Below are 26007 nucleotides of genomic sequence, written 5' to 3'. Positions count from 1 at the left end.
TGGAGGGGGAAAAGGGGACACCCGTAATACTTTCAACAATAAAGATAAATTTTTAAAAAAGAAAATAAAAGAGGGATTTCTCTGGTCTTGTAGAAAACATGAGAGGCAAAGTATGAGAAGGGAAGGTCTCTGAGATCAGTAGCGCTGCAAAGCATTTCCTACCCTAACAACACTCTGATTCAGGCCTGGTAGCCACCTTTCTTTATTAGTCAAAGCTCTCAACTCAATCTAAAGAAATATTTTCATGAGAAAACATATCTTTTGAGTTCTTAATATAAGCTAATAGGAAGCCAGAATTAGCTTTACAAAAAGTAATTTTTCAATCATCCCAAAATACATATATTTCATCCAATAAAGGATACCAAATATTTATATCCCTCTTAGAATCCGCTTAAACATGTTTAAAAAATAAAAAATAAATTTTAAAAACTACTACTGGGATCACCCATTCCTTTTATTGTGTCTTAAGTCTCCTCCATGTCCCCTTATTCTATTTTCAAATTATAGACCTAATAGAGATCATCTGCTATCACCAATGAACATCTCCACCAAGAATTCTAGATCTGATGGTAATTTTGTTGTTCTAATTCACTTCAGGACCTATGCTTAGACAACGTATCTCATATAAATAACTTATAGGAAAGATTTACGCTGGCCATAGTGAATAAAGGCATGAACATGTTTAGATGTTTGAGAAATTTTTATCATAATTCCATTGCTTTCCTTTTTTTCCTATTATAAAAAATCCTAAAATAAAACCAAAGCACCATAAAATAACGAATAGCTGCCACCTGCTGAGTGTTTATTATGTGCCACACCAGAAGATAAGGATTATCTCATTTAACTCTCACACTCTCTGAGAGTTTTATTTTAAGATGAAAAACACTGAGTCTTAGAAAAATTAAATAACTTATCTAACACCACTGATAAAAGTGATGCCTTCAGAATCCTGGTCAACTGCTTCTGAAAGCAATATCAATCAGCCTCAGCAAAGAATACTGAAAGGTAAATCAGACTCTGGAAAGATGGGAAACTACTACATCTTCTCTGGTAAGTTCAGAACGTAAAATCGCCTTTGCCTACAGAAAGTAACAGGATTCATACTTTAAGAGAGTCCAGTTACAAAGCCTAAGATTCTCTAAAAGGTAAACTTAATCCTAGAATGTCCCTTAACTTGATCACAAAGACACTATGGCAGGTAGCAGGCATCAGTGAAGCTAAGGGAAAGAGAGCAGTTCTGCTATTACTGTTAAACCGATAGGGTGCTGGTTACTATATAAAGGATATTGAAAGCCTTAGCCTTGTAGCAACTAAAAACCAAAACAAAAAATAAGTTTTTAAAGCTAAGACAAAACACAGTTACATCTTTTTGCAAACTGTCTTACTACTGTCTGCCAAAATTTTCTACATAAAGCAATTTTTATCCCACTCTTACCAAATATGCACATGATAAAATAGTCCAGGCCCATATGACATGTTGAGTAGTCTCTACTCAGAGAAAAAGAATATATTTTCACTTTTTTCTTTTGACAGTAAAGGAAGAATTAAAAAATAAGGTTCTTGCAATCATCTCTCTTTGGGGGCTATAAACTTTATCTTCTGTATAATCCCCATAATGGCTTGTCTTTCTGCAAATTAAATAGTAGTTTCAAAAATCACTGAATCAGAATCCAGGACTCTAAGCCAGCACTCTAAATTGGCTCAGGGATTAAATGGATAAGTGACTTTAATCAAGTAACTTCACTTCTTCAGGCCCTCATTTCTCTTTGACTGAAATGTCTCCACTGATGAGGAAATGAAGGCCTGAGAATTTTAAGTTGTATCCCAAGCTGCCGCCTTGGGAGAACTACAGCGGATGATGGGAAGAGCCAAGCCCTCACCTGCCAATTCTCCCAGAATGGAGCCACTTTTCCACTTTACATATAACAAAGTTCTATGTAAAATTTTATTTTAAAACCATTCTGCTACTACAAAGTAAGGGTGAAAACCACTTGTCCAGATGCTCGCTAAAGTCCCTACCACTTCATTACATTTTCAGATCCACAGCCTTATGCTGTATATGTCATTTGTGAAAGATGTAGTCAATCTTACATTAATGCTGCAATTAACATTCAGTTACACCCTATTTTATGATAAAATACATCCTGCCCCCCCAAAAAAACTTTCAATGGGATACTTTAGGAAAAAGAAAAAATCAACAGGATAAAATCTCTAGGTAACTGGCTGCAATAGCTAGCTGGCAGAAGAAACAGTAGTTGCAACATTTGTTTCCTAGATGCCAAAAGCAATGACAGTACCTGGCGACCAAAGAAAGCACCCAGGCAAAGGATTCCAAAAAACCAAGAATCTCTTCTAATTGGATTGTCCATCTTATCTCTTTTACATCTCAATTAAATTTCTGCTCCTTAGGGTTATAACGACATCCGAGTTGAAGTCTCTCTTTACTTCTCTCCAACCCTACCTAGTAAATCTGCAGAGTTCACACAATCTGTCCTGGGTCACATGTACTAAATTTCAGTAGTACTGGGGATCCAGCATCTACACTCTGTAATAGTCTTGTGTGTTACAAAATATCTAAGTTTAACCCTTTGCAGTCGTATTAAATTTGGACATGGGTGTCCTACTGGTCGGAATTTCCATTGAAAGAGCAGTGATACATAACATGCAAGATTATGAAGGATAAACAAGAGAAATTATGAACTGATACATGAATGAATAGAGTTAAGATTCGTACGGTTCCTTGCTGTGGTGGCTGAGAGCAGACATACGACTGGAACGGTAAAAAAGCTTTGGTGGCTGAAAGTAGACAAACGACCGCAAAGGGTTAAAGCACTTTACGGCCTTATCCAAATGTTCCCTTTTATCCCTATCCTTTTAGGTCCCACCTTCTAACACCCTGACTTGAGAATTATAATGCCTAAAAATATTTACATTAATAATTTATCCAAGAGATAGCTGAAATAAATGCACTCCGGAGTTGATAAACCTATTATTAACTTTAAACTTATTAGCAAAGCAGTTTGACTACAAAGATATTCAATGTGGAACTGAATTCAGATATTGGAAGCAAAACATTATATATACATTTTTCAGGATTTACCCAGTAAGGCTAAAAAGGAAGTATAAAAGATAATATATGCCTAAAATATAAGCCACAGTCTTTTCCCAAATTATCCCTCAAAAAAGGGGTAGTTTCCTTATATTCTAATCCTTACAAAGCCTTTATTATGATAGTCTCTCTCAATGATCTCTTATTTTTAACATAACAAGGCAAAAAATCTTTAAGATGAGGAAATGAACAATCACAATCACAGTGATGCTAGGCTTGATGGCAGATGGTAAGAAATGTGACCTGTGTAATATGAAAGAGAAAGATCATTCCTAGAGGAGCGTGGCCCAGAGAAGTCCTGGTCAGACTGAGGAAAGAGGGAAGAAGGGATAAAATGTTCTTCACTGACTAAGAACTGTTTGGGGGAACTGCCTGAAGTCAATACTAATTTGAGAGGCTTAGAGACTTCTAGCAAATTAAATCAATTTCAAAGGAGGCAAATTAATTCAACACATTTATGGAATTATTCCTAAAGGTATGACCTCATTAAGGCTGTACAGAAGCCTTTTTTGCAATTGCTTTAAAAAGCAAGTAAATCATTAAATTGTGATAATAAATGTAATTCTATAGAACAAGTAAGGAGGGAAAATGTCCCATTGGTTTGCAATCAGTTATAGCTTGGACAAATTATTATACGGATTCAAAAATAAAGCATCTCAGTTTAGACTAAAATAAATATCATGTGTTCTCTCTGTACTATCTTCATAGCTTCTCCATAAATTTAAAATTGTTTAAAAAATAAAATTCTTAAACAGATGACATTTGTGGTTACCAGAGGTGGGGGAGGGAAAACTGGAGGAAGGTGGTCAAAAGGTACAAACTTCCAACCAGTTAGAAGTACTAGAGATGTAATGTACACCATGATGATTATAGCTAACACTGCTGTATGACTTATAGGAAAGCTGTTAAGAGAGTAGATCCTGCCAGGCCGGGCATGGCTCAGCAGTTGAGCATCAACCTATGATCTAGGAGATCGCGGTTGAATTCCCAGCAAGGCACATGCCCAGGGTGCAGGCACAATCCCGGGTGGGGGGCGTGCAGGAGGCAGCTGATCAATGCCTCTCTCACCACTGATGTGTCTATCTCTTTCTCTCTCCCCCCCTCCCTCTCGCTTCCTCTCTCTGAAATCAATATACGTGTTTTTTTTTAAAAGAATAGATCCCAAGAATTCTCATCACAAGAATTTTTTTCTCCTTTTATCTATATGACATGACAAATGTTAACTAAACCTGCTGTGGTAATCATTTCACAGTATATGTAAATTAAACCATCATGCTGTACAACTTAAACTTATACAGTGATGTATGTCAATGTTTTCTCAATAAAACTGGGAGGGAATAGTTTTTAAAACATATATAATGTGCTCTGGAAAACAATTAACTGATTCAAAAAGCATTTTTAACATATTGTGGGAGTACTCACTGCCTCCCACAACCACATCCAAATTACAACTAAGTCCTAGCCAGTTCAGCTCAGTGGTTAGAGTGTCAGCCTGCGGACTGAGGGTCCCGGGTTCAATTCTGACTAAGGGCATGTACCTCGGTTGCAGGCTTGATCCCCAGCACCCGTCAGGTCCTATGCCACGGAGGCAACCAATCGATGAGTCTCTTTCACACAGATGTTTCCCTCCCTCTCTCTCTCCCACTCTCTCTGAAAAAAGCAATGGAAAAAATATCCTCCGGTGAGGATTAAAAAAAAAAAAAGATCACAACTAAAATACAGAACAACCATCACTCAGAACCACCTGAAACCTACCTGAATGGAAGTCTTACAAGCAGGGAATTAAAGAAGCAGCCACACTGAGACAGGTAGGAGGGGCAAAGAGGGGCCACACCCACATGTGGCAGTTTAAAATCAGGAGGGAAATCTTGACTGTAGAGGTTTCCCTGAGGAGTAAGGGGTCCCTGCCCCACACCAGCCCACCAGCCCAGAGTTTCAGTTCTAGGACAGGAAGTCCCCATAACTTCTGGCTGTTAAAAGCAGCTGGATCATGGCTGAGTGAGATATAAGGCGGCTGAAGTCCCAGGCGTTCCTCTTAAAGGGCCCATACACGGACTTACTCGGACTCACTCCCTCTAAGCTCCAGCGCTGGGCCAGCAGCTTGAAAGGAACCTGGGACACACGGGGAGGAACTAACTTGTCTGGAATCAGGGCTAGAGCTGGAGGAGCGTGTCCTCCCAGACAGAAGTGCTGGCAGAGGCCAATGTTCATTTGCTGAGCCCTCCCCACCACACAGTCAGCAGGCAGGGACCGTAACTAAGTCTCCATCAGTCTGGCTCACACTTTTTTCCCCACCCTGGTGATTCCGAGACCCTGCCCTCCAGTCTACTGGCAGGATAATCCAAGCCATTTCCAGTGGCTTTTCCCTACAACTGGCCTCTCTTGCCTCATGCTTTGGGCTTTCCTAAAATCTCTCAAACAAGCAGCAGCTGGCCTCAGTGTGACCCATACCTCTCAATAAGTGGCCCCAGGCCCAGCATTAGTGGCAGCAGGCCTTGGTTCACAGGTTGGCCCCTCCTGGGTACCACCAAGTCCAACACAAGAAGCAGCCATCTGCAGATCGCTCTAGTAGATAGTGCCAGGTGGTCCCAGGCAGGACACAGGCAGTGGCTGACTATGCACCTCCCAGGGGGTTCCAGAGCCAGTGTACTCAGTAGTCAGCAACAGAACATGGAGAATTGCAACTCTACCACCTCCACGATTGACACACTAAAGGGGGAGACTCAGTGAGGACCAAAGCCCCACTGACGCAAGTCCTGCTCCATTGGGTCAGCTCCTATACAGCAGCTCTTCTAGTGCAGTGGCAGCAATCCTTGCAACCGAACACCCTGTAGGGCCAATCCCTCCCAGTGACACAAACATCAATCAAGGCTCAACTACAATAGGACAGTGGACACAGCTCACACAGGGGTACACCTAGAGTGCCCAGCTCAGGTGACTGGGGAGGCTGAGCCGCTGGGACCTACAGAAAACCTACTACACAAGGCCACTCTACCAAGTCTGGGAGACATGGCAGCTCTACCTAATACATAGAAAAAACACAGGAAAGCAGCCAAAATGCAGAAACAAAGAAACAGGGCCCAAATGAAAGAACAGGAGAAATCTCCAGAAAAAGAACTAAATAAAATGGAAGCAAGAAAGCTATCAGATAGAGTTTAAAACAATGGTTATAAGAATGTTCAAGAAACTTACTGAGAACTTCAAGAAACTTAGTGAGAACATCACCATAAAAAAGGACCAGTCAGAAATTAAGGATACAATAACTGAAATAAAGAATAATTCACAGGTGGGTAAAAGGGGACACCTATAATACTTTCAACAATAATGAAAGTAAATAAATAAAATAAATGAAAAGAATAATTTACAGGGGATTAACAGTAGAGGACACCAAGAATCAAACCAAGAATTTGGAATGTAAGGAAGCAAAAAACACCCAATCAGAAGAGCAAAAAGAAAAAAGAATCCAAAAATATGAAGGTAGTGTAAGGAGCCTCTGGGACAACTTCAAGTATACCGACATTCGCATCATGGGGATGCCGGAAGAAGCAAGAAATTGAAAACCTATCTGAAAAAATAACAGAAAACTTTCCTTACCTGGTGAAAGAAACATACATACAAGTCCAAGAAGCACAGAGAATCCCAAGCAAGATGAACCAAAAGAGGCCCACACCAAGGCACATCATAATTAAAATGCCAAAGGTTAAAGACAAAGAGAATCTTAAAAGCAGCAAGAGAAAAACAGTTACCTACAAGAGAGCACCCATAGGTTTGTCAGCTGATCTCTCAACAGAAACTTTGCAAGCCAGAAGGGAGTGGCAAGAAATATTCAAAATGATGAAAAACAAGGACCTACAACCAAGATTACTCTACCCAGCAAAGCTATCATTTAGAATTGAAGGTCAGATAAAGAGCTTCCAAGACAAGAAAAAGCTAAAGGAGTTTATCACCACCAAGCCAGTATTACATGAAATGTTAAGTGTCTTAAAAAGGAGGGGGGGGGGGGGGAAACAGATAAAAAATATGAACAATATAATGGCAATAAATACATATCAACAACTGAATCTAAAGATCAAAATAAACAAATAAGCCAAACAGAAATAGATTCATAGATACAAAGAACATTTTGGCAGTTGTCAGATTGAGGGGGTGGGAGGCTGCGAGTTGGGTGAAAAAGGTGAAGGGATTTAGAAGTACAAAACAGAGCTCAGTGGCCATTTGTACACAGGGGCCTCTCACACAAACTGCACTTCAGGAAGAAGCCTGCACTGTGTTTCTGCCATCTGAGCCAGCCGATATAAAGGAATAAGGCTTTCCCAATCCAATCAGAGCTGTGCAGCTCTGACCAATCAGAGTGGTCCCATTCTAACCAATTAGAACAGTGCCTTTTGGGCCAATCCAACTATGACGATTTGAAGTCCTTATCTGCGTAAGAGCATACCAATCAGGGACCAGGGCAGCAATCTCTCTTCACACAAGCCCTTAGTAAGTATCTTCTTTCTTAGGGTTCAGGACCTGAATATAAGACAGCCCTAATTATATAAGTCCCCCTAACTCCCCAATGAGATTCACATTTTATACAACTTGAATGTATGAATTTTAGAGATAGATGAGTCAATGTTTATGATTTTGATTTTTTTTTCAAATTTTATTTGATTTTAGAGAGGAAAAGGAAGAGAGGAATATTAATTTGTTGTTCCACTTATTTATGCATTCATTGGTTGATTCTTGTATGTGGCCTGACTGGGATTGAACCCTCACAACCTTGATGTATTGGGACCATGCTCTAACCAACCTAACTATCCAGCCAGGGCAAATATTTCATTTCTTTTTTAAAAATCATTAAAAAAACTTTTTTTTGAGAATAGAACACAAGATCTGCCATCAAAAACCTGGTACAGCCCTGGCTGGGTGACTCGGTTGGTTGGAGCATCATCCCTTGCGTCAAGGGGATGCATGTTCAATTCCTGGTCAGAGCACATGCCTGGTTTGCAGTTTAGATCACTGGTTGGGGCAACTATGGGAGGCAACCAATGATGTTTCTCTCTCACATCTATGTTTCTCTCTCTTTCTCTCTCCCTCATTCCCTATCTCTAAAAAAAAAAAAAATTTAAATCAATAAACAATTCTCTCCAATTCTCCCTCCCTCCCTCTCTCTCTCCCCCCTCCTTCCCTCTCTCCCTCTCTCTCTGCCTTCTCCTCTCTTTAAAGAATTAAAAATAAATTTTTAAAAAATGGAAGCAAAACGGGAACATAGACGTCAACACACTATACTCAAGTATATGTGGAAATGCAATCAAGTTGGGACAACTGAATAAATCATTTAGAAAAAAATAAGACAGCACAAAAGCCTAACGACCACAACCAACCTTTACTGCATATTTACCACAGGTTCACAACCCTTATGGTCAGATGCTTCTCGATTTGCGTTTTTTGGACTTTCCAAAGAATATGGAGCCTATACCATATACTCTTTAATATCTCAGCAAGGTCTGAAAGCATGTTTTTAAAAACATGCGACCTACAGCCTTCTTCATCTCAGAGGAAGATGTCACCCTCCTCCTGTCCGAAGTAAATCTGTGCTTTAATCCCATTCTTTCCTGTCACTCTGGACTTTTGCTCTAAAATATCCCTTCTTGCCAGTATTTCAACCTCTCCCCTTTCTACTAGCTCCTTGTCACCTGCTTTTTTCTGTTAATATATCTTTATTGATTTCAGGGAGAGGAAGGGAAAGGGAGAGAGAGATAGAAACATCAATGATGAGAGAGAGTGTCACTGCTCAGCTGCCTCCTACACGCCCCCCACCGGGGCATGTGCCTTGACTGGGAATCGAACCCTGATCTCCTGGATGATAGGTTGATGCTCAACTGCTGAACTACACCGGCCGGGCACCTGCTTACATTTTTCTGAAAAAACAAGAAACACTTAAGAACAAACCACTCCCTCTCTGTTAACCTGCTATGAGGAGGCTGCATCCACAACAAAAATTCACCGAGTCTAAAATAGCAATACTATTAAGGTTAATTACCCTGATTTACTTTTCCAATCTTTGTTTTTATATGTAATAATTGGCATAGCTGATTTTTCATGGAGCATCTCACTATTAGATTATGTTTTTCCTTCTAAACTTTATTCCTTTCATGTTGTATACTATTAATCAAGATTTCACTATTAAAAAAGAGAAAAATCACTCCTCTATCTTTCCTCCTTTACCCAAAGCTTATTCAACAAGTAGTCTTTAAAGGGGGGGGGAGACTATACAGTCATCCCATTCGCTCATATGGCTGCACGTTCCCTTCTGTCTAAAAAGCACTGTGCTGAAGACTGCTCTAGCTGTGTGGTCTCTAACAACTTCCTAACTGCAAGAATCAAAGGCCAAGATTAGGGCTCATCTCACTTGAATTTTTTTTGTAGACTGTGACTCTGCTGACCATTCCCTTTTTGAAATAAGACTTTATTCCCTCAGTTTCTGTGACTCAGCTCTCTCCTGGTTCTCCTGTCTCTCTGGCTCCTCCTTTGCCAACCCTGCCTATGGCTTTCTTCTCTCCACCTTCAGCAAGTTGCCACCAATAGCTATACCCACACAACTACCAGTTTACATTTTCTAACCAGGGCTCATCCAGGTGCTTTAGCTGCAAACACTGACTGATATCTCTAACTAGCAGTCAACAAACACCTCCAACGGCCTGACCAAAGATCATCAACTTTTCCCAAACCTGCTCTGCATTCCCTATCTTCAGGAGTGGCAACACACTCCTCAAATTTAGCTAATTCACAAACCTGGTATCTGTCCTAAACCCTTCCCACTATACTCCAAGAAATGGGAAACTAAATCCTGTGATTTCTACTCCCTCAATACCCATCAGTCTCGTGAAGCCTCCCACAAGAGTTCCTAAATGATCTGGCTTCTAAGCTCTCCACACAGTAGCTAGTAATCTTTTATAAAAATCTCAATCTGCGTCTAACAGCTCCCCAGACCCCTGTAGATTTCCTCTGTGCTCCAATTACTGCTCACCACAGCCTGCACCCCAGACTTACCTACCTACTTGACATTTAATGAACACAAGCATGCCATTTTACACCTCCATATGTTTATACTAACTGCAGTGCTGCTTCCACCTGGAAGGCCCTCCAAGATCTAATTTAACAGAACTTTGTGAATCTATTAAAAACTTCTGAATTGTATACTTTAAGTAGATGGATTGTATGATATGTAAATTATATATCAATAAAACTATCATAACTGTAAGAAAAGACTTACAACCCAGTATTTGTTTTTAATGGGCACTGCACAAAAATAGGAAATTCAAATGACCAATACGCGTATGAAAACATGTTCAACACCACCACTCAAGGAAATGCAAATTAAATCCACAATGAGGTATCAATACATATCCAGAGTAGTGAAAATTAAAAAGAATAAAATATCAAGTGTGACAAAGATGTGGAACAACTGGAACTGTCATACATTGCTGGTGGGGGTGTAAAAAAGTTCAATCAAAACTATTTCAAAATAAAGCTGGGGGGAAATTACCCCCTGCAATTAGTACAACACTAAGCATCCCCTATTCTATAACCTATCAATTCCACTACTAGGACCTATTTCCCAAGAGAAATGAGCGAAAATGACCACAAAAGGACATGAACAAGAATGTTTATAGCTGCTTTATTCATAATGACTAAAAACTAAAGAAAAAAATACTCAACAGAATAGATAAGTAAATTGTGATACATTCACTCAATGAAATACAAAGCAGTAACAAGGAACTAACGGTACTAAAGGTACCTGCAACAACATGGACAAGTCTCACAGATATAATGTTGAGTGAAAAAAGTCAAACAGAAGCCTATATGATTTCATTAAGTTCAAGAACAGGAACCCAGCCAGGAGTGGCTTAGAGGTTGAGCATCAACCTATGATCTAGATCACGGTTCAGTTCCCGGTCAGGGCACATGCCTGGGTTGCAGGCTCCATCCCAGTGTGGGGCGTGCAGGAGGCAGCAGATCAATGGCTCTCTCATTATTGATGTTTCTCTCTCTCTCCCCCTCCCTCTCCCTTCCTCTCTCTCTGAAATCAATAAAGATATATTTTTTAAAAAAAGAAAATAAAAATGCTATCTAGAAAAAAAAAAACAGGCAAAACTAATCAATAATGATAGATATCAGCATATAGATTGAGGATTGGCTTAAGGTGTCTTATAGGGTACTGAAAGGGTCTGTATCCTTTTTTTAAAATTGATTTGAGAAAGAGGAAGGGAGAGGAAAAGAGAGATAGAAACATCAGTGATGAGAGAGAATCACTGACCGGCTGCCTCCTGCACACCCCCTACTGGGGATGGAGACTGCAACCAAGGCTTGTATCCCGACCAGGAATCAAACCATGATCTCCTGGTTCATGGGTCGACACTCAACCACTGAACCAGGCCGGCCGGGATGTATCTTGACCTGGGTAGTGGTTATAAGGTTATTAATATATGTAAAAATCATCAAGCTGTACACTTAAGACTAGTGACTCCATATGTATATTTACCATACACATATATGTATGTATGTTATAACTCAATTTTTAAAAAACTAACAAAATATGCACATGTAGACTACTATTATCAGTACTGTATTATATACTTGAAAGTTGTTGGGAGTCGAGCTTAAATGTTATCACCACACACAAAAAATGCTAATTATGTGAGATTTTGGAGTTGGTAACTAACCTTATTGTAGTAATCATTCACAATATATGCATGTACCAAATCATTATGTTGTACACCTTAAACTTACATGTTATATGGCAATAATATCTCAACAGAGCTGGAAAAAAATGCACAAAGAATAATATACCAAAAATATATATGTACATAAATATACACTATTTTTTAAATTTTTTAAAAACGAAAATATGCATAAGTGAAGGATAATACACCAGAATAATTGGTGGAGCTGATGTTTATTTCTTTAAACTGTTCAGTACTACCTGGATTTTCTACCATGACGTAACTTTTATCATTTTAAATAACAAAGAGCCCTGGCCAGGTAGCACAGTTGGTTATTGTCCCAATACACCAAGGTTGTGGATTTAATCCCTGGACAGGGTACAGACAATAATCAACCAATGAATGCATAAATAAGTGGAACAACAAATCAATGTTTCTCTCTCTCTCTCTCAAATCAATAAATAAAAATAAAAGTAAATTTAAAAAGAGGGAGATCCAAGACAGCAGCAGAGTAGATGGAGCTGATACTCACCTCCTCCCAGGACAAATCTGAAATTAAGACTAAACTACAGAAAGATTAATAGAAGACTAGCTGAACAGAGGTCTTATAACCAAGGATTTACAGAAGGAACCACATCAAGATGGGCCAAGGAGTTAGTGTTACCCACTCAGAGCATAGGTCCTCAGATAGTACATTCTTGGTGTTCATGTCTCATGGCATCCTGGATAAAATCTGTAAGACTCAGAATAATGATGAAAAATAAGATGTGTAATCTTATCACACCATATTCCAGATTTTCAAAAATCGAAACTGCTGCCACCTTAAGGATAAACCCAAGGTCATCATCATCCAGGCCTGCAGAGATGCAAACAGTGGAGAGCTGTGGGTGACTCTACAATGGCCTCAGAAGAGGACCCCCGAAGGAGGAATGGTGTCCCCAAGACCCACGTGGAGAAGGATTTTGTTGCTTTCTGCTCCTCAACCCCACATAATGTTTCCTAGAGAAGTGAAAGTGGTTCTCGCTTCATCACACAACTCATACATTATGTTCAAAAATATTCTTGGTCTGCCCTGGCCACTGTGGCTCAGTTGGTTGGGCGCCATCCTGTGTACTGAAAGGTTGCCAGTTCAGTTCTGGGTCAGGGCACATGCCCAGGTTGCAGGCTCGATCCCCAGTGGGGTTGCAGGAGGCAGCCAATCAATGTTCAATGTTCCGCTCTCTCATCGCTATTTCTCTCTCCCCCTCTCCCTTTCTCTCTCTATAAAAATCAATTTAAAAAAAATTTTTTTTAATATATTGTTTGTCCAGCCGGGTGGCTCAGTTGGCTGAGCATCATCCTGTACGCCAAAAAGGTTGCAGGTTCAATTCCTAGTCAGGACACATACCTGGGTTGTGGGTTCAATCCCAGTTGGTTGGGGCACATAGGAGAGGTGACCAAGCCAATGTTTTTCTCCCTCTCTCTCCTCCCCTCCCCTCTCTCCCCTTCCTCTCTCTTTAAAGTCAATAAAAATATCCTCGGGTGAGGATTAAAATATATATATACACACACGCACACACACATGTGTGCGTGTGTGTATATATGTAATATAATAAAAATTTGTGATAGTTCAACAATCATTTGAAGAACCAGGTGTTAAAAGCCCAGATACCCTCACTTGAAAGATAAACTATGTCCAGACATGTTTACCTCTTTCCAGGTAATTAAAATTAGAAATCTCAGGAGTCCAGCCCGTATATATATACTTCCTGAAGAAAATGTGCTAGTCCAACATGATTTTTAAAATCATTTTGTATTTCAATAAAAGAGAAAAATAATAATACTGTAAAGCTATTTCATTAAAATAAAAATACTAAAATCAAACAAGGTCTCTTCCTAAAGCCTTCCCTTTCCAATCAGAGCATCACTGTATACCTAAACCCTACAATACTCATCACATTGCCATGCAAGAGCCTGTTGGCCAGGAAATCTCTCCTACTTGCCAGTTAGTACAGAGCTTTGCTTACCTTAATCTTCCTAGCATCCAACACACTGCCTAGCACTAGTATCTGCAATACTTTATTGGCTCCATAGGTATTTGTTGTACTGAACTGCATTGCTGGTAAGCACAAATGTCTGTTGAATAAACAAATGTGTAACAAAATAAGAAGTCAAAATAAGTGATTACCTTCCATGGAAGGTATTCCAAAGTCACTGGGTTGTGAGCTTGAGTTTATACTACAGGGAAGAGTTTAGGCTTACCTAATAAAGATATAAACTTGTACCACAGCATTCCTAAATTGTTGCATCTGTGATTCACTGACCCAGTGCGACCAATCACATGCCTATAATTTCCTGCAGCAGTCAGAACCCATACTACAGGAAACAGATAAGCATTAACCTACAGGATCCATCTACCAAGAGAAAGTCAAGAGCCCAAAGGATACAGTGCAGAATCCCATCACCAACACCACACACAGATCACAGATATCGGGAAGAGAAAAACAAAGAGACAGAGAGGGACAGACACCAAGATACCAAAATACAAATGTAAGTCCTCCAGCAATCATACTCGTGGGTATTTGTCCCACAGAAATAGAAATATATTCACATAAAAACCTGTACACGAATGTTCAGCTTTATTTGTAAGAATCAAAAACTAGAAACTATTCCAACATTCTCAAACAAGTGAAATTATGGTACATTTATACCATGAAATTCTACTCAGCAATAAGGAATGCGCTACTGATACACCCAACAATAGGGATGAGTCTCAAGGGCATTATGCTGAGTGAAAAAAGTGGATCTCAAAAGGTCACATGCTATATAATTCCATTTATATAACATTCTCAAAGTGGTAAAGTTTTAGCGGAGAATAGATAGATGCCTGCCAGGGGTTAGGGTTGAGGGGAGGGTATGATTATTAAAGGGTAACAAGATGGAGATTCTGTGTGGTGATGAAACAGTTCTCCACCCTAATCATGGTAATGATTACATGAATCTACACAAGTGGTAACATCTGACAGAACTACACACACACACACACACACACACACACACACACACACACAGAGTGCATGTAAAAACTGGTGAAATTTTACTTGAGGTCATAGTATTGTGCCAATGTCAATTTACTGGTTTTGACAACATTCTATGGTTATGCAAGATATCACCAAATGGGAAACTGGATGAAGGGTGCACAGGGAACTCTACTATTTTTGTAACTTCTTGTGAGTCACATTATTTCATACTTTTTTAAATTATTAAAAAATAAAGGAGTTAAAAAATAATTCATAGCCAAAAAGTGAAAAGAACACAAATGTCCATCAATGGATGAATGGATAAAATATGCTGTATCAACACAATGAAACCTGTGTCAATGAAGTACCAATACATGCTACGACATGGATGAACCTTGAAAACATTATGCTAAGTGAAAAAAATCAGATATAAGACCATCTATTGTTTGACTCCATTTATATGAAGTATTCAAAATAGGTAAGTTCACAGAGGCAGAAAATAAATCAGTGGTTGCTTGGGGGCAGGGAAGAATGCAGTGACTTCTAAGTAAGCACAGGGTTTCTTTTTTGGGATTATGAAAATGCTCTGGAATTAGATAAAGGTGATGGTTGCAAAACTTTGTGAATATACCAAAAGCTGGTGCATTATAAACTTTAAAAGTTAAACTTTATGCTATGTGAATTATGTCTCAACAGAAAAGTTACAAATAGAGAGAAAAAAAATCAACAAATAAAAAATATCTTTTAAAAAGTATAGACTCAGGCCTTAGCCGGTTTGGCTCAGTGGTTACAGCATCAGCCCATGGACTGAAGGGTTCCAGGTTCAATTCCTGGCCAAGGGCACATGCCTTGGTTGCAGGCTCAATCCCCAGCTCCAGCTGGAGCATGTGTGGGAGGCAACCAATCGATGTGTCTCTCTCACACTGATGTTTCTCTCTCTCTCTCTCCCTCTTCCACCCCCAACTTCCACTCTCTCTGAAAAGCAATGGAAAAAAATATCCTAGGTGAGGATTTTAAAAAATATTAAAAAAAGATTCAGGGTTGAATGATACTGTAGTCCTTCCCTGCTGCCCATTACTCATAATCAGCACAATTAATAATTGGCAAACTAACTCACCACAACAATCTCACTAGATTAAAATTTTTACTTGGCTCATCAGAGGCATCTTAATCTTATTGCTGACAACTACAAATTCCAGAATACTAAAAAATGTAACTGGCTTAATTCATAAAAGCTCACAGCATTAAACTAAACTAAAATGAAGAGCCAGCATGCACATACAAATAGACAATGACAAAAGTAGATCATATTACATCAAACCAGGCCCATGTAGTCACACAGTAAAGTTCAAGTTTGCCAGTCATTATTAATACAATTTAAAATTAGCCCTAGTACACCTTGTTCTCCTCTAGAGAATCAAAAAAGCAAAACACTGGTCATCAGAAAACCTGAATTCTGGTTCAACTAAGCTATTGTGTGACCTTAAGCTCTGTCAGAGCTGCCTGTAGAACAAGGAGTATAGCTCTGAGACTCCCAGTCTCCTTGAGTCCCTTCCACCACTTCTTCTCTCCAGCGCCACTCCTTGCACCCTAAGCCAGGTCACCATGGTTTCCCACATACTAATTGGCCAGCTCCTATTTTCTACTTCTCCCCTGCCCACACCCTGCACAATCCATTCTCCCAGTGGTCAGGTGGCTCAGCTGGTTAGACATTGTCCTGTACACTGAAAGGTGGCCAGTTGGATTCCCAGTGAGGGCACATGCCCAGGAAGAAGGCTTGAACCTGGGTAGAGGGTGTGCAGGAGGCAACTGATCAGGTGTTTCTGTTTCTCTCTCCCTCTCCCTTCCTCTCTAAATACCAATTTAAAAAATCTTTAAATATACACACACACACACACACGCACGCACGCGCACACACACACACATCCACACACACACATTCCTTAGGGTGAGGATTTAAAAAAATAAAGGTCAGGCCCTACCCATTCTGACTCCTCCCCCCTCACCATCTTCTTCAGTAGCACCCCAGCCACCTGATCTTTGTGTTCCTCCAACATTCCTACCCCATTCCTCCCTAAGGCCTCTGCCACACTCCCATCTCCTCCTCCTCATTCTAGCTTTGGTTCAAATGTCACCTCCTCAGACAGCTGTGTGTGGACTCTAGTCCCAAGAGCTGTCTTGATTCAATTTAGCAGCTGGGATGTTACTTACTCATACTGTGTCCCCATTTTCTTATCTGTAAAATGATAACAATGTCTACCTCATAGGGTTATCACAAGGGACAAACATATGTAATCAGAACAGTGACTAGCAGCGTTCAAATGCCATCACTAGTATTACTTATGGCACCCCATCTTAATTTTCTCCCTCTGCCTTAGCACTATCTGAAATAGGCAACTTTATCTGTCATCTTCTTTAGGGTTCTCCGTAAACCTCCATCAAATATGTTTCATGAGGAGCTTTGTTCATCTTATTGGAAGCTCTATCACCACCTCCTAAGAAAAGCATACAAATACTGTCGAAGACATGCATAAATAAATCATATCAAGCATTCCTTTAAATTAATGTCCTGCCCAGCTGGACGTGGCTCAGCGGTTGAGTGTTGACCTAGGATCCAGGCGATCGGGGTTCAATTCCCGGTCAGGGCACATGCCCCGGTTGCAGGCTTGATCCCCAGTCGGGGGCACGCAGGAGGCAGCCAATCAATGACTCTCTCATCATTGATGTTTCTATCTCTCTCTCTCCCTCTCCTTTCCTCTCTCTGAAATCAATAGATATATTTTTTAAAAATAAAATAATGTCTTCATTCAAAGAATTAAGTTAAAAATGACACTGCTTTAATCCAGGGGTGGGGAATATCCCTACCAAGGCAACTGCAGGAGGGACTAGAAATTCAATAAATCTAGCTTTTTTCATAGCTAATTTTTTTCAAATATACCTTTATTGATTTCAGAGAGAAGAAGGGAGAGGGAGAGAGAGAGAAACATCAATGATGAGAGAGTCACTGATCGGCTGCCTCCTGCACGCCCCCGACTGGGGCTCCAGCCCACAACTCAGGTGTGTGCCCTGACCAGGAATCCAACCGTGATCTCCTGGATCCTAGGTTAATGCTCAACCTCTGAGCCACGCCCAGCTCAGCTCATAGCTAATTTCTAAATTGATAATTTTGTATGGCCCACGAATGATGTTACAGTATAAATATCCAAATGGCAGAAAAGAGGTTCCCCACCCCTGTAATCAAAGTTATGTAATTGGGCTGATCTACTCTTGCTAATTACCTTGCAGATCAACCAGTTCTTTTAGGCATTGGCTGGGAGGTTTTGCCGTCAAATCTTATCACATAAATACAATAGACAAGGGAAGAAACTGACTGATTAATCTGTGACAGTAAAAGTTGAATACTGTACCGGGCCAGTGTGGCTCAGTGCACCAAGAGGTGACCCATGCACCAAGAGGTTGCTGGTTTGATTACCAATCAGGGCACATGCCCTGGTTTCTGGCTCAATCCCCGGTGGGGGCCGTGCAGGAGGCAGCCGATTGATGTCTCCTTCTAATTGATGTTTCTGTCTCTCTTTCTGTCCCTTCCTTTCTCTCTAAATATCAATAAAAGTCGAATATTGTGGATATATGCTAATTCTTTTTTTTTTTTTTTAACATGTCTTTATTGATTTCAGAGAGGAAGGGAGAGGGAGAGAGAGACAGAAACATCAATGATGAGAGAATCATTGATCGGCTGCCCCCTGCTGGGGATGAAGCCTGCAATCCAGGCATGTGCCCTGGCCAGGAATCGAACCACTATCTCCTGGATCATAGGTTGATGCTCAATGGCTGAGCCACAACAGCTGGGTGATACATGCAAATTCTCTGTTAACATACCACATAAATCCCAACTGAAGCATACCAAAAAAGGCTCTTGGCCATTAGGAGATATACCTGTAAGTATGGAAATATGAAATACACGCTGACTTAACAAACTGCTTTTTTACATGTATGCATATATATAAAACACACACATTATTTACATGTGCATGTATATGTATACGTACATATAAATATATATACACACACAAACACACACACACAAAGCTATCCCCCAAACCAGGGGCATGCTTTTTTCAATTCCTTTTCACGATTTTTAACATAATGGACTATGGGGAAGTAAAAGTTGTGATTAAAACCGAGTACTCAGGATTCTAAATATTACAGTTCTCCTTACTTATTGGCTAAACTTTCATCATCGTTCACCAAAGGAAATACCAAATTTGAAGTCCTGATTGACTTGAAAGCCAGCATTAGTTTTTAAAAAACATCTAAAACTAGCAAATATTCCATTCCATTTTTTTACCACTTTTTTTAAGGAAGGCATTATGTCGATATCCACATTTGTGAAATGATGAACTTACTTAAAATTATATTCCATTTTGAATGAATAAAAATCCTGTCATGATATACCATGACTTAGGCAGTTTTCATAGATGCCACCACTGAGTATGAAATTCCCTAGGCAGAGACCAAGGTGAACAGGGCAGAAGAAAGCTTAAAAATGTTGCAGGATAGCCCCACAAGAAATCCTTCATGATTTTATTTAAAGATGATCATGGACTATTATTCCCCATAGTACCAAAAATGCCACAGAGCATTTCTTATTCAAAAGCAAGAGCAAAGCCACAAATCTAGGAGGAGTAAGATGTTGAACACTGGCAGATTTTTTGAAATTAAGAAAAAAAGGAAAAAAAGAGAGGTGTCTGCGCTCTGCCGTCTCGGAACAGCTCTCCAGGAAAGGCTTCTGGGGCGCCGGCCGCTCGCGCTCGGGTCGCGGCCAGGCTGGAGGTGGCTGGCGGCTGGCACGTTTTAAATATCATCACCCTATTCATCAACTGCGGGCACCAGGAGAGGCCGGCGCACACGCCCCCGGTCCCGCGCAGCAGTCACGCTCAGCACGAGCAGAAAGTTTCGAATACAAACCCGAGCGCCCAAACGCACAGGTCTCGGCGCTCAACTCGCGCCAGGTACACGCCCGAAGGGAACCTGGAGACCACCGGCTCGGGTTTTCAGCAGAAAGGCCGAGAGGCAGGAGGCAGGGAGGACGAGGCGGCGACACGGACACGCGCACACACACACTCCCTCTCGTCTCCCGCACCCTCGGCCCCTCTTCCTCTCGGGCCCCCGAGGCCAGGTGAGAGCCGCCAGGCAGCCTCGTCCCGCACAAGGCGTGCTGGAGACCCGCGCCAGCGCCCCTCCCAGAAAGGGCCCGCGACCCCAGGGCCAGCTCTGCGCGCCGGCCGCGGCGCGCACGCCCGCGCCTCCTCCCCGCCACCCGGACGGCCACGGCAGCTGGGGGCAGGGGGCTCCAGGGGCCCGGGATGCTCCGCCGCCCGGCAGCGGACTCGCGCGCCCCTCCCCCGTGAGCCGCCCCTCCCCCCGGGCCGCCCGCCCCGCGCGCAGGCGGCGAGCGCCAGCGTCCCTGGGGATCAGCCCGCCCTCCGGCCCTGGGGATCCCGGCAACTACCCCCGCGTGGTCGCGGCTGCCCCCGACCGGGCAAAGGCGGGGTCCGGGGTCGAGCGCAAGGCAGACTCACTTTTTCGGATGTTTCTCTCTTTTCGGCCTCCGCTTTCGGGCCTGAATGGCCAGCACTGGGGAAAGAGGAGACACACATTAACGGTCGGGCTGGCCGGCCCGCGGGGCCGCGTGGCCGGGAGGACGGAGTCGCCGCGGGCCACTCACCTTTCCGGGAGCTCATCCCGACGTAGCGGAAGCGGGGCGGGGGTCTTTGCGACGGCGGCGACGGTGGCGACGCTGGAGCAGAGCCGGGCTGCAGCCTCCACTCGCTCCGCCAGCCGGGAGGAGGCAGGAACCGCGCCTGCGCCGCCGCCGCTCCCGCGGGGGGCCCAGCAAGACCCGCCCCCGGCCGGCCCCGCCCCCACCAGCCCGGTGGGGTCTGGACCCCTGCACCCGGCGACTACCGCGTGCCCCCACCCGCCTGCCCTCCCCACCCGTGCAGGAGGGACGCCGCCGCACCCCACCACCACCCCACGACTACCGCCGCTCGGGCCCTCGGCTCCCCGCCCTAGCCCGCGGCCCGGGCCTCCGCCTCTTGCAGCCCGGCTGCTGGCCCAAGCTTCCTGCCTCTCCCGGGCATTCGGCCCGCGCGACCCTCCCTCCAGCCACAGCCTCACCTCTACGCACCCCGGCCGGTGGCGCCGCCCCGCCTCTCCACGCGCCTTCCCTTGGCCCGCGCCGCGGCGGGTCTCACTCCGCTGCTCGCCGCGCGACCTCTTCTCCCTTTTTGTTCCTCTACATCCCTGCATCCCCGTGAGCGCAGCTTCTTCCTCTCTGACGGGTGTGGAAAGACCACTGGACGGTGAGCTGGGAAACCCTGCGTCCTTCACTAGCTGTGTGACCTTGGAGAAGTCATCCCATATCTCATCATTACCTATCCCACATGATTGCTTGAGTTTAATAAAGGAAAAGTTGCAAGTAGAGTGAAAAGTAGAATGAAGTTTTTCCACGTGAATTAAATAAATTCAATAAATACATGTATACAACCATCAACACCAACAAGTAGTTATTTTCGCCATCTTACAGTGAAGAAACTGAGTCCTAAAGAGGTTAAACAGTTTACCCAGCTATGATTCAAATTTAGGCCTAGCTGACTCCAAACTCTTTTCGCATATCATGCTTCCTAATAAAGATGTGAATCAAGTTGATAATGGGACAAAATGATAACTGCAGTGTCCCCTTGTTTCATTAAATAATTATATTTTTGAAAGATAGTCATCCTGACCATTTCCTCTCACTTTGGTTACACAACTGTATTCTTAACTGATCAAAGTAGCTAGTCTTTATTTTAAAGATGATTAATATATCAGAAAGCACTACTTAGACTTGAAGAAAGTTTTACTTTCTCAACTTTTTATTTTCAAAAATATCACACCTACAGAAAAATTATGAGAAAAATATAATGAATACCCATATAAACCCCCTATTCATGAATTTTTAACATTACACCACATTTGCTTTCCCTGTGTAAATGTAGGGGTGAGGGGTGATTTTGTTTTTGCTAAATCATTTTAGTTTTTTGCAGGCATTGTTACCCTTTACCCCTAAATACTCTATTTCAATAAGTACTAAGAACAAAGATTCTCCTACATAATTCCATTATCCAACAAAACTTAATATAATACTATTATCTGTAATATACCGAGACCATATTCAAATTTTCAAATGTCCCTTTTAGCTGACTTTTTTTCCAATCTAGGACACAATCAAGAATCATGCATTGCATTTAGTTGTCATGTATTTTAAAACTCCTTTAGTCTAGAATAATCCCTGGTTTTGTCTTTTTGTATTATAACATTGACTATTTTGAAGAATCCAATTCTACTATTTTGCAAAATGTTCCTCAGTTTGTTCCCTATTAGATTCAAGTTAAATAATTGTATCAGGTCCTAACTACACATGTAGATGATACTGTGTCCTTCTTACTACATTGTGTCAGGATGTCAGGAGGGATACCATGTCCATTTGTTCATTGTTGGTGATGTTACACTTAATTATTTCATGGTGAAGTTACCCTTTTTCCTTTGTATTTAAAAAGTTGGTGTAAAAAATGGACAAAAGACTCAAGAAATAGACATTTCTCCAAAGAAAATATACAAATGGTCAACAAGTGCATGATAAATATGTTCAACATCATTAGATAAATGCAAAGTACAAACATATGAAATACCACTTCACATCTACTAGGATGACTATTTTTTTTTAATGGAAAATAAGTTTTGGCAAGTATGTAGAGACATTGGAATCCTCATACATTGCTGGTGGGAATGTAAAATGGTGCAATCACTGTGGGAAAAAAATTTCAGGTTCCTCAGGAAGCTAACCATAGAATTATCAGCAATTCCACTACTAGGTATAAATCCAAAAGAACTGAAAACAGGTATTCAGACAAATCCTTGTACACAAATTTCCAGAGCAGCATGAATTACAGTAGCCAAAAGGTTAGAAACAATCCAAATATCCATGAATGCATGAATGACAGAGATATACAATGAATATTTTTCAGCCATAAAAAGGAATGAAGTGCTGATACATGCTACAATGTGGATGAATCTCAAAAACATTATGCCAAGTGATGGCCCTGGCCAGGTAGCTCAGTTAGTTTGAGCACTGCCCTGATGCACCAAAGTTGCAGGTTCCATTCCCAGCACATAAAGAGTCAACCAGTGAACGCATAGATGGGTGGAACAATGGATCAATGTTTCTCTCTCTCTGAAAAATAAATTAAAATTAAAATTAAAAAATAAACATTATGCCAAGTGAAAGAAGCCAAGTAATACAGGTCACATATTGTAGGAGTCTTCTTTATATGAGACATCTAAAATAAGCAAATCCACAGAAAGCAGACTGCTGGTGGCCGATGTCTGGGGGAAGAGGAAATGAGGAGCAACTGCTTAATGGCCATTGAGTTTTATTTTATAGTGAGGAAAATGTTTTGGAGCTAGATAGAGGTAGTGGTGACATTGTAACTGTACTAAATGCACTGTTCACTCTAAAATGATTAACTTCATGTTATGTAAATTCCACCTCAAATTTCAGAGAGAGAAACATTGACGTGCAAGAGAAACATCAATCAGCTGCCTTCCGTATGTGCCCCAACAGGGGACCGAACCCGAAACCTATGTATGTGACCTGACCAGGGAATCAAAGCCACAAGTCTTTTGGTATATGGGATGGGAACAATACTCAACCAACTGAGCCACCCAGCTGGGCTCAAATTTTTATTTTTTTAAATAATCTGTGGGATAATACTTTGAGACTATGTAAGTATCCTTCCCCAAAAATCTTTCACTCTATGTGCTAGTCTCCACTGATGATGCTTGCCTGAATCAATTATTCCTATAGTTGGTATAGAATAATGTTATAATCCTTCATTTCATCTGTTAATAGACTTTTTTTAAAAGATTTTTTTTTTTATTGATTTTTAGAGAGTGAGGAAGGGAGAGGGAGAGAGAGGGAGAAACAGCGACGTGAGAGAGGAACACTGATTGGCTGCCTCCTGCACACTCCCTACCCGAGCATGTGCCTTGATGGAAAATCGAACCAGCAACCTTTCGGAGCTCAGAACAATGGCCAACCGAGTCACACTGGCCAGGGCAATAGACATTTTTATCTGAGGAAGAGCTTTCATTTCTCCTGCAACACCTTTGTTTACTGTTTGTTTGGGGCTTGTTTTTTGTATCAGTATTCACAGTAATTACTATCACTTTGATTTTTGATTCTGGAATTATCTCATATTTGACCAAAGAAGACACTTTCAACTTGCAATGTTCTTTAGACATGTACCAATCAGTTTTTGAGCATCTCTTTACTTTCTGGCACATGATGTTTTAAGAAACCTTGTGTTCTCCCTAACCAGGTCTCAGAACCAGCTATTTCTCCAGTCTTGGCTTCTTCCAGAAGGTGATTAGAAGCTTTGAAGCCAAAGAAATCTGAGTTTGAAACTAGTTTTTTATTATTTTTAACAGCTTTATTGAGATATAATTCACATACCAGACAATTCACCCACTTAAAGTACAAAATTCAATGGTTTTCCATATGAAAACCATTCACATGGTTGTGCAACAACCACCACATTCTAATTTTAAAACACTTTTGTTGTACCTAAAAGAAACTCCATACCCATTAGCAGCCACACCCTATTTCCCCCCAACCTCCCCTTGCCCAAGACCTAGGTAACCACTAGGGTCTTCTGTCTCTATAGACTTGTCTATTCTGTACAAATCATATAAACACAATTATACAACATGTGTCCTTTCACTTAGCATAATGTTGAAACCAATCTCTGCTACTTAATTTCTGCATAACCTTGGTCAAGTTACTTAATTAGCAACCCTCCTAGATCAATATGATAATGAAATAAAATAAGAAAATATTCAATAAATAGAAATTATCATTAGCATTGGTTGGGAAACACTATCTCTTTGCTTGATCTTTTGCATTTGTTCAAAAAATACTTAAACAGCTATTATGTAGCAGGCATTATTCTAGATATTGAGTCTACAGCAGTGCACAAGGCACACAAAAATCTCCCTGCCCTCATGGAGTTCACATTCTGCTGCCAGAAGACAGAAAATAAAATAAATATGTGAAATATATACTATGCTTACTAGATCACAATAATATCTATGAAAAGTTAAGAACACACACACAAAGCAAAAAAGCAATCTGTTGGGAAGGTGTTTAGGAAAGGCCTCACTGAGAAGGCAACACTTAATTAAAGGCCTTAAAATTATTTTGTCAGTTTTTTACAGTAGTACCTCGGTTTTCGAACATCTTCATTGACGAACATTTCGGTTTACCAAAGCCACAAACCCGGAGGTAAATGATTCGGTTTTCAAACACGCCTCGGAAGTCGAACATGCCACACGGCTCCCACTGAGTACAAGATCCTGAGGCCTAGCTGTTGGCTGTTGATCCCTCGGTTTTCAAATGTTTCAGAACTTGAATGGTCTTCTGGAACGGATTACATTCCAAAACCGAGGTACCACTGTATGTCTATAAATTAGGAGAGAACTATATTTGCCACCTAAAATATTTGTGAGTTACTTTGAATTTATTGAATGAAAATATACCAACCCAATTATCAATAAATACCTTTACATATATTATATTAGATGCTTAAAGAAAGAATAATAAATTATAGAACTAATCTCAGCCAATGTGGAAATTAGAAATTTCTTTAAGTTGCATCATAATTTAGAATGTTATTTTAAAGGAAATTTTAAAAAGGAAGGAAACAAGTAATAGAGTATGAGCTTAATATCTTTATTTTACCATCATTTATTGCTACATAAATCAATTATAAGAATACTATAATTAAGAAAGGAAAATATTGCCCTGGCCCGGTAGCTCAGTTGGTTAGAGTGGCATCTTGATACACCAAGGTTGCAGGTTTAATCCCCTGTCAGGGCACATACAAGAACCAACCAATGGTGCATAGGTAAGTAGAATAACAAATTGATCTCTCTCTCCCTCTCTCTCTCTCTCTCTCTCTGTCTCTTCCTTTCTCTATCTCAAATTAAATTTTTAAAAATGAAAAAATAGCCCTCCCCGGTTTGGCTCAGTGGTTAGAGTGTCGGCCCACGGACTGAAGGGTCCCAGGTTCAATTCCCAGTCAAGAGCACGTAC

General features: G+C 41.2%; 1 protein-coding gene across 3 annotated transcripts in view; it reads right to left on the bottom strand.

Annotated features, from left to right (window-relative positions):
* Positions 1-20651, bottom strand: part of SRPK2 (SRSF protein kinase 2) — a 226076-nt gene extending 205425 nt beyond the window's left edge. Inside the window, exons 1-2 of one of the 3 annotated variants that reach the window (XM_087821102.1) lie at positions 20542-20651; positions 20396-20450 (exon numbers count right to left, since the gene is read on the bottom strand). In XM_087821102.1, the coding sequence (XP_087677228.1) occupies positions 20396-20450; positions 20542-20557 (71 nt within the window). In that variant the 5' untranslated portion in view covers positions 20558-20651. Of the gene's footprint in view, positions 1-20395; positions 20451-20541 lie in introns of those variants that run through there. The other 2 variants (XM_087821103.1, XM_087821104.1) reach the window with 2 other exon arrangements.
* Positions 20652-26007: the final 5356 nt, after the last annotated feature.

The sequence above is a fragment of the Miniopterus natalensis genome, chromosome 10 (assembly GCF_054644295.1).
Source record: "Miniopterus natalensis isolate mMinNat1 chromosome 10, mMinNat1.hap1, whole genome shotgun sequence".
In the NCBI taxonomy this organism is placed as follows: Eukaryota; Metazoa; Chordata; class Mammalia; order Chiroptera; family Miniopteridae; genus Miniopterus; species Miniopterus natalensis.
This window is presented reverse-complemented; position numbering and strand designations above follow the sequence as displayed.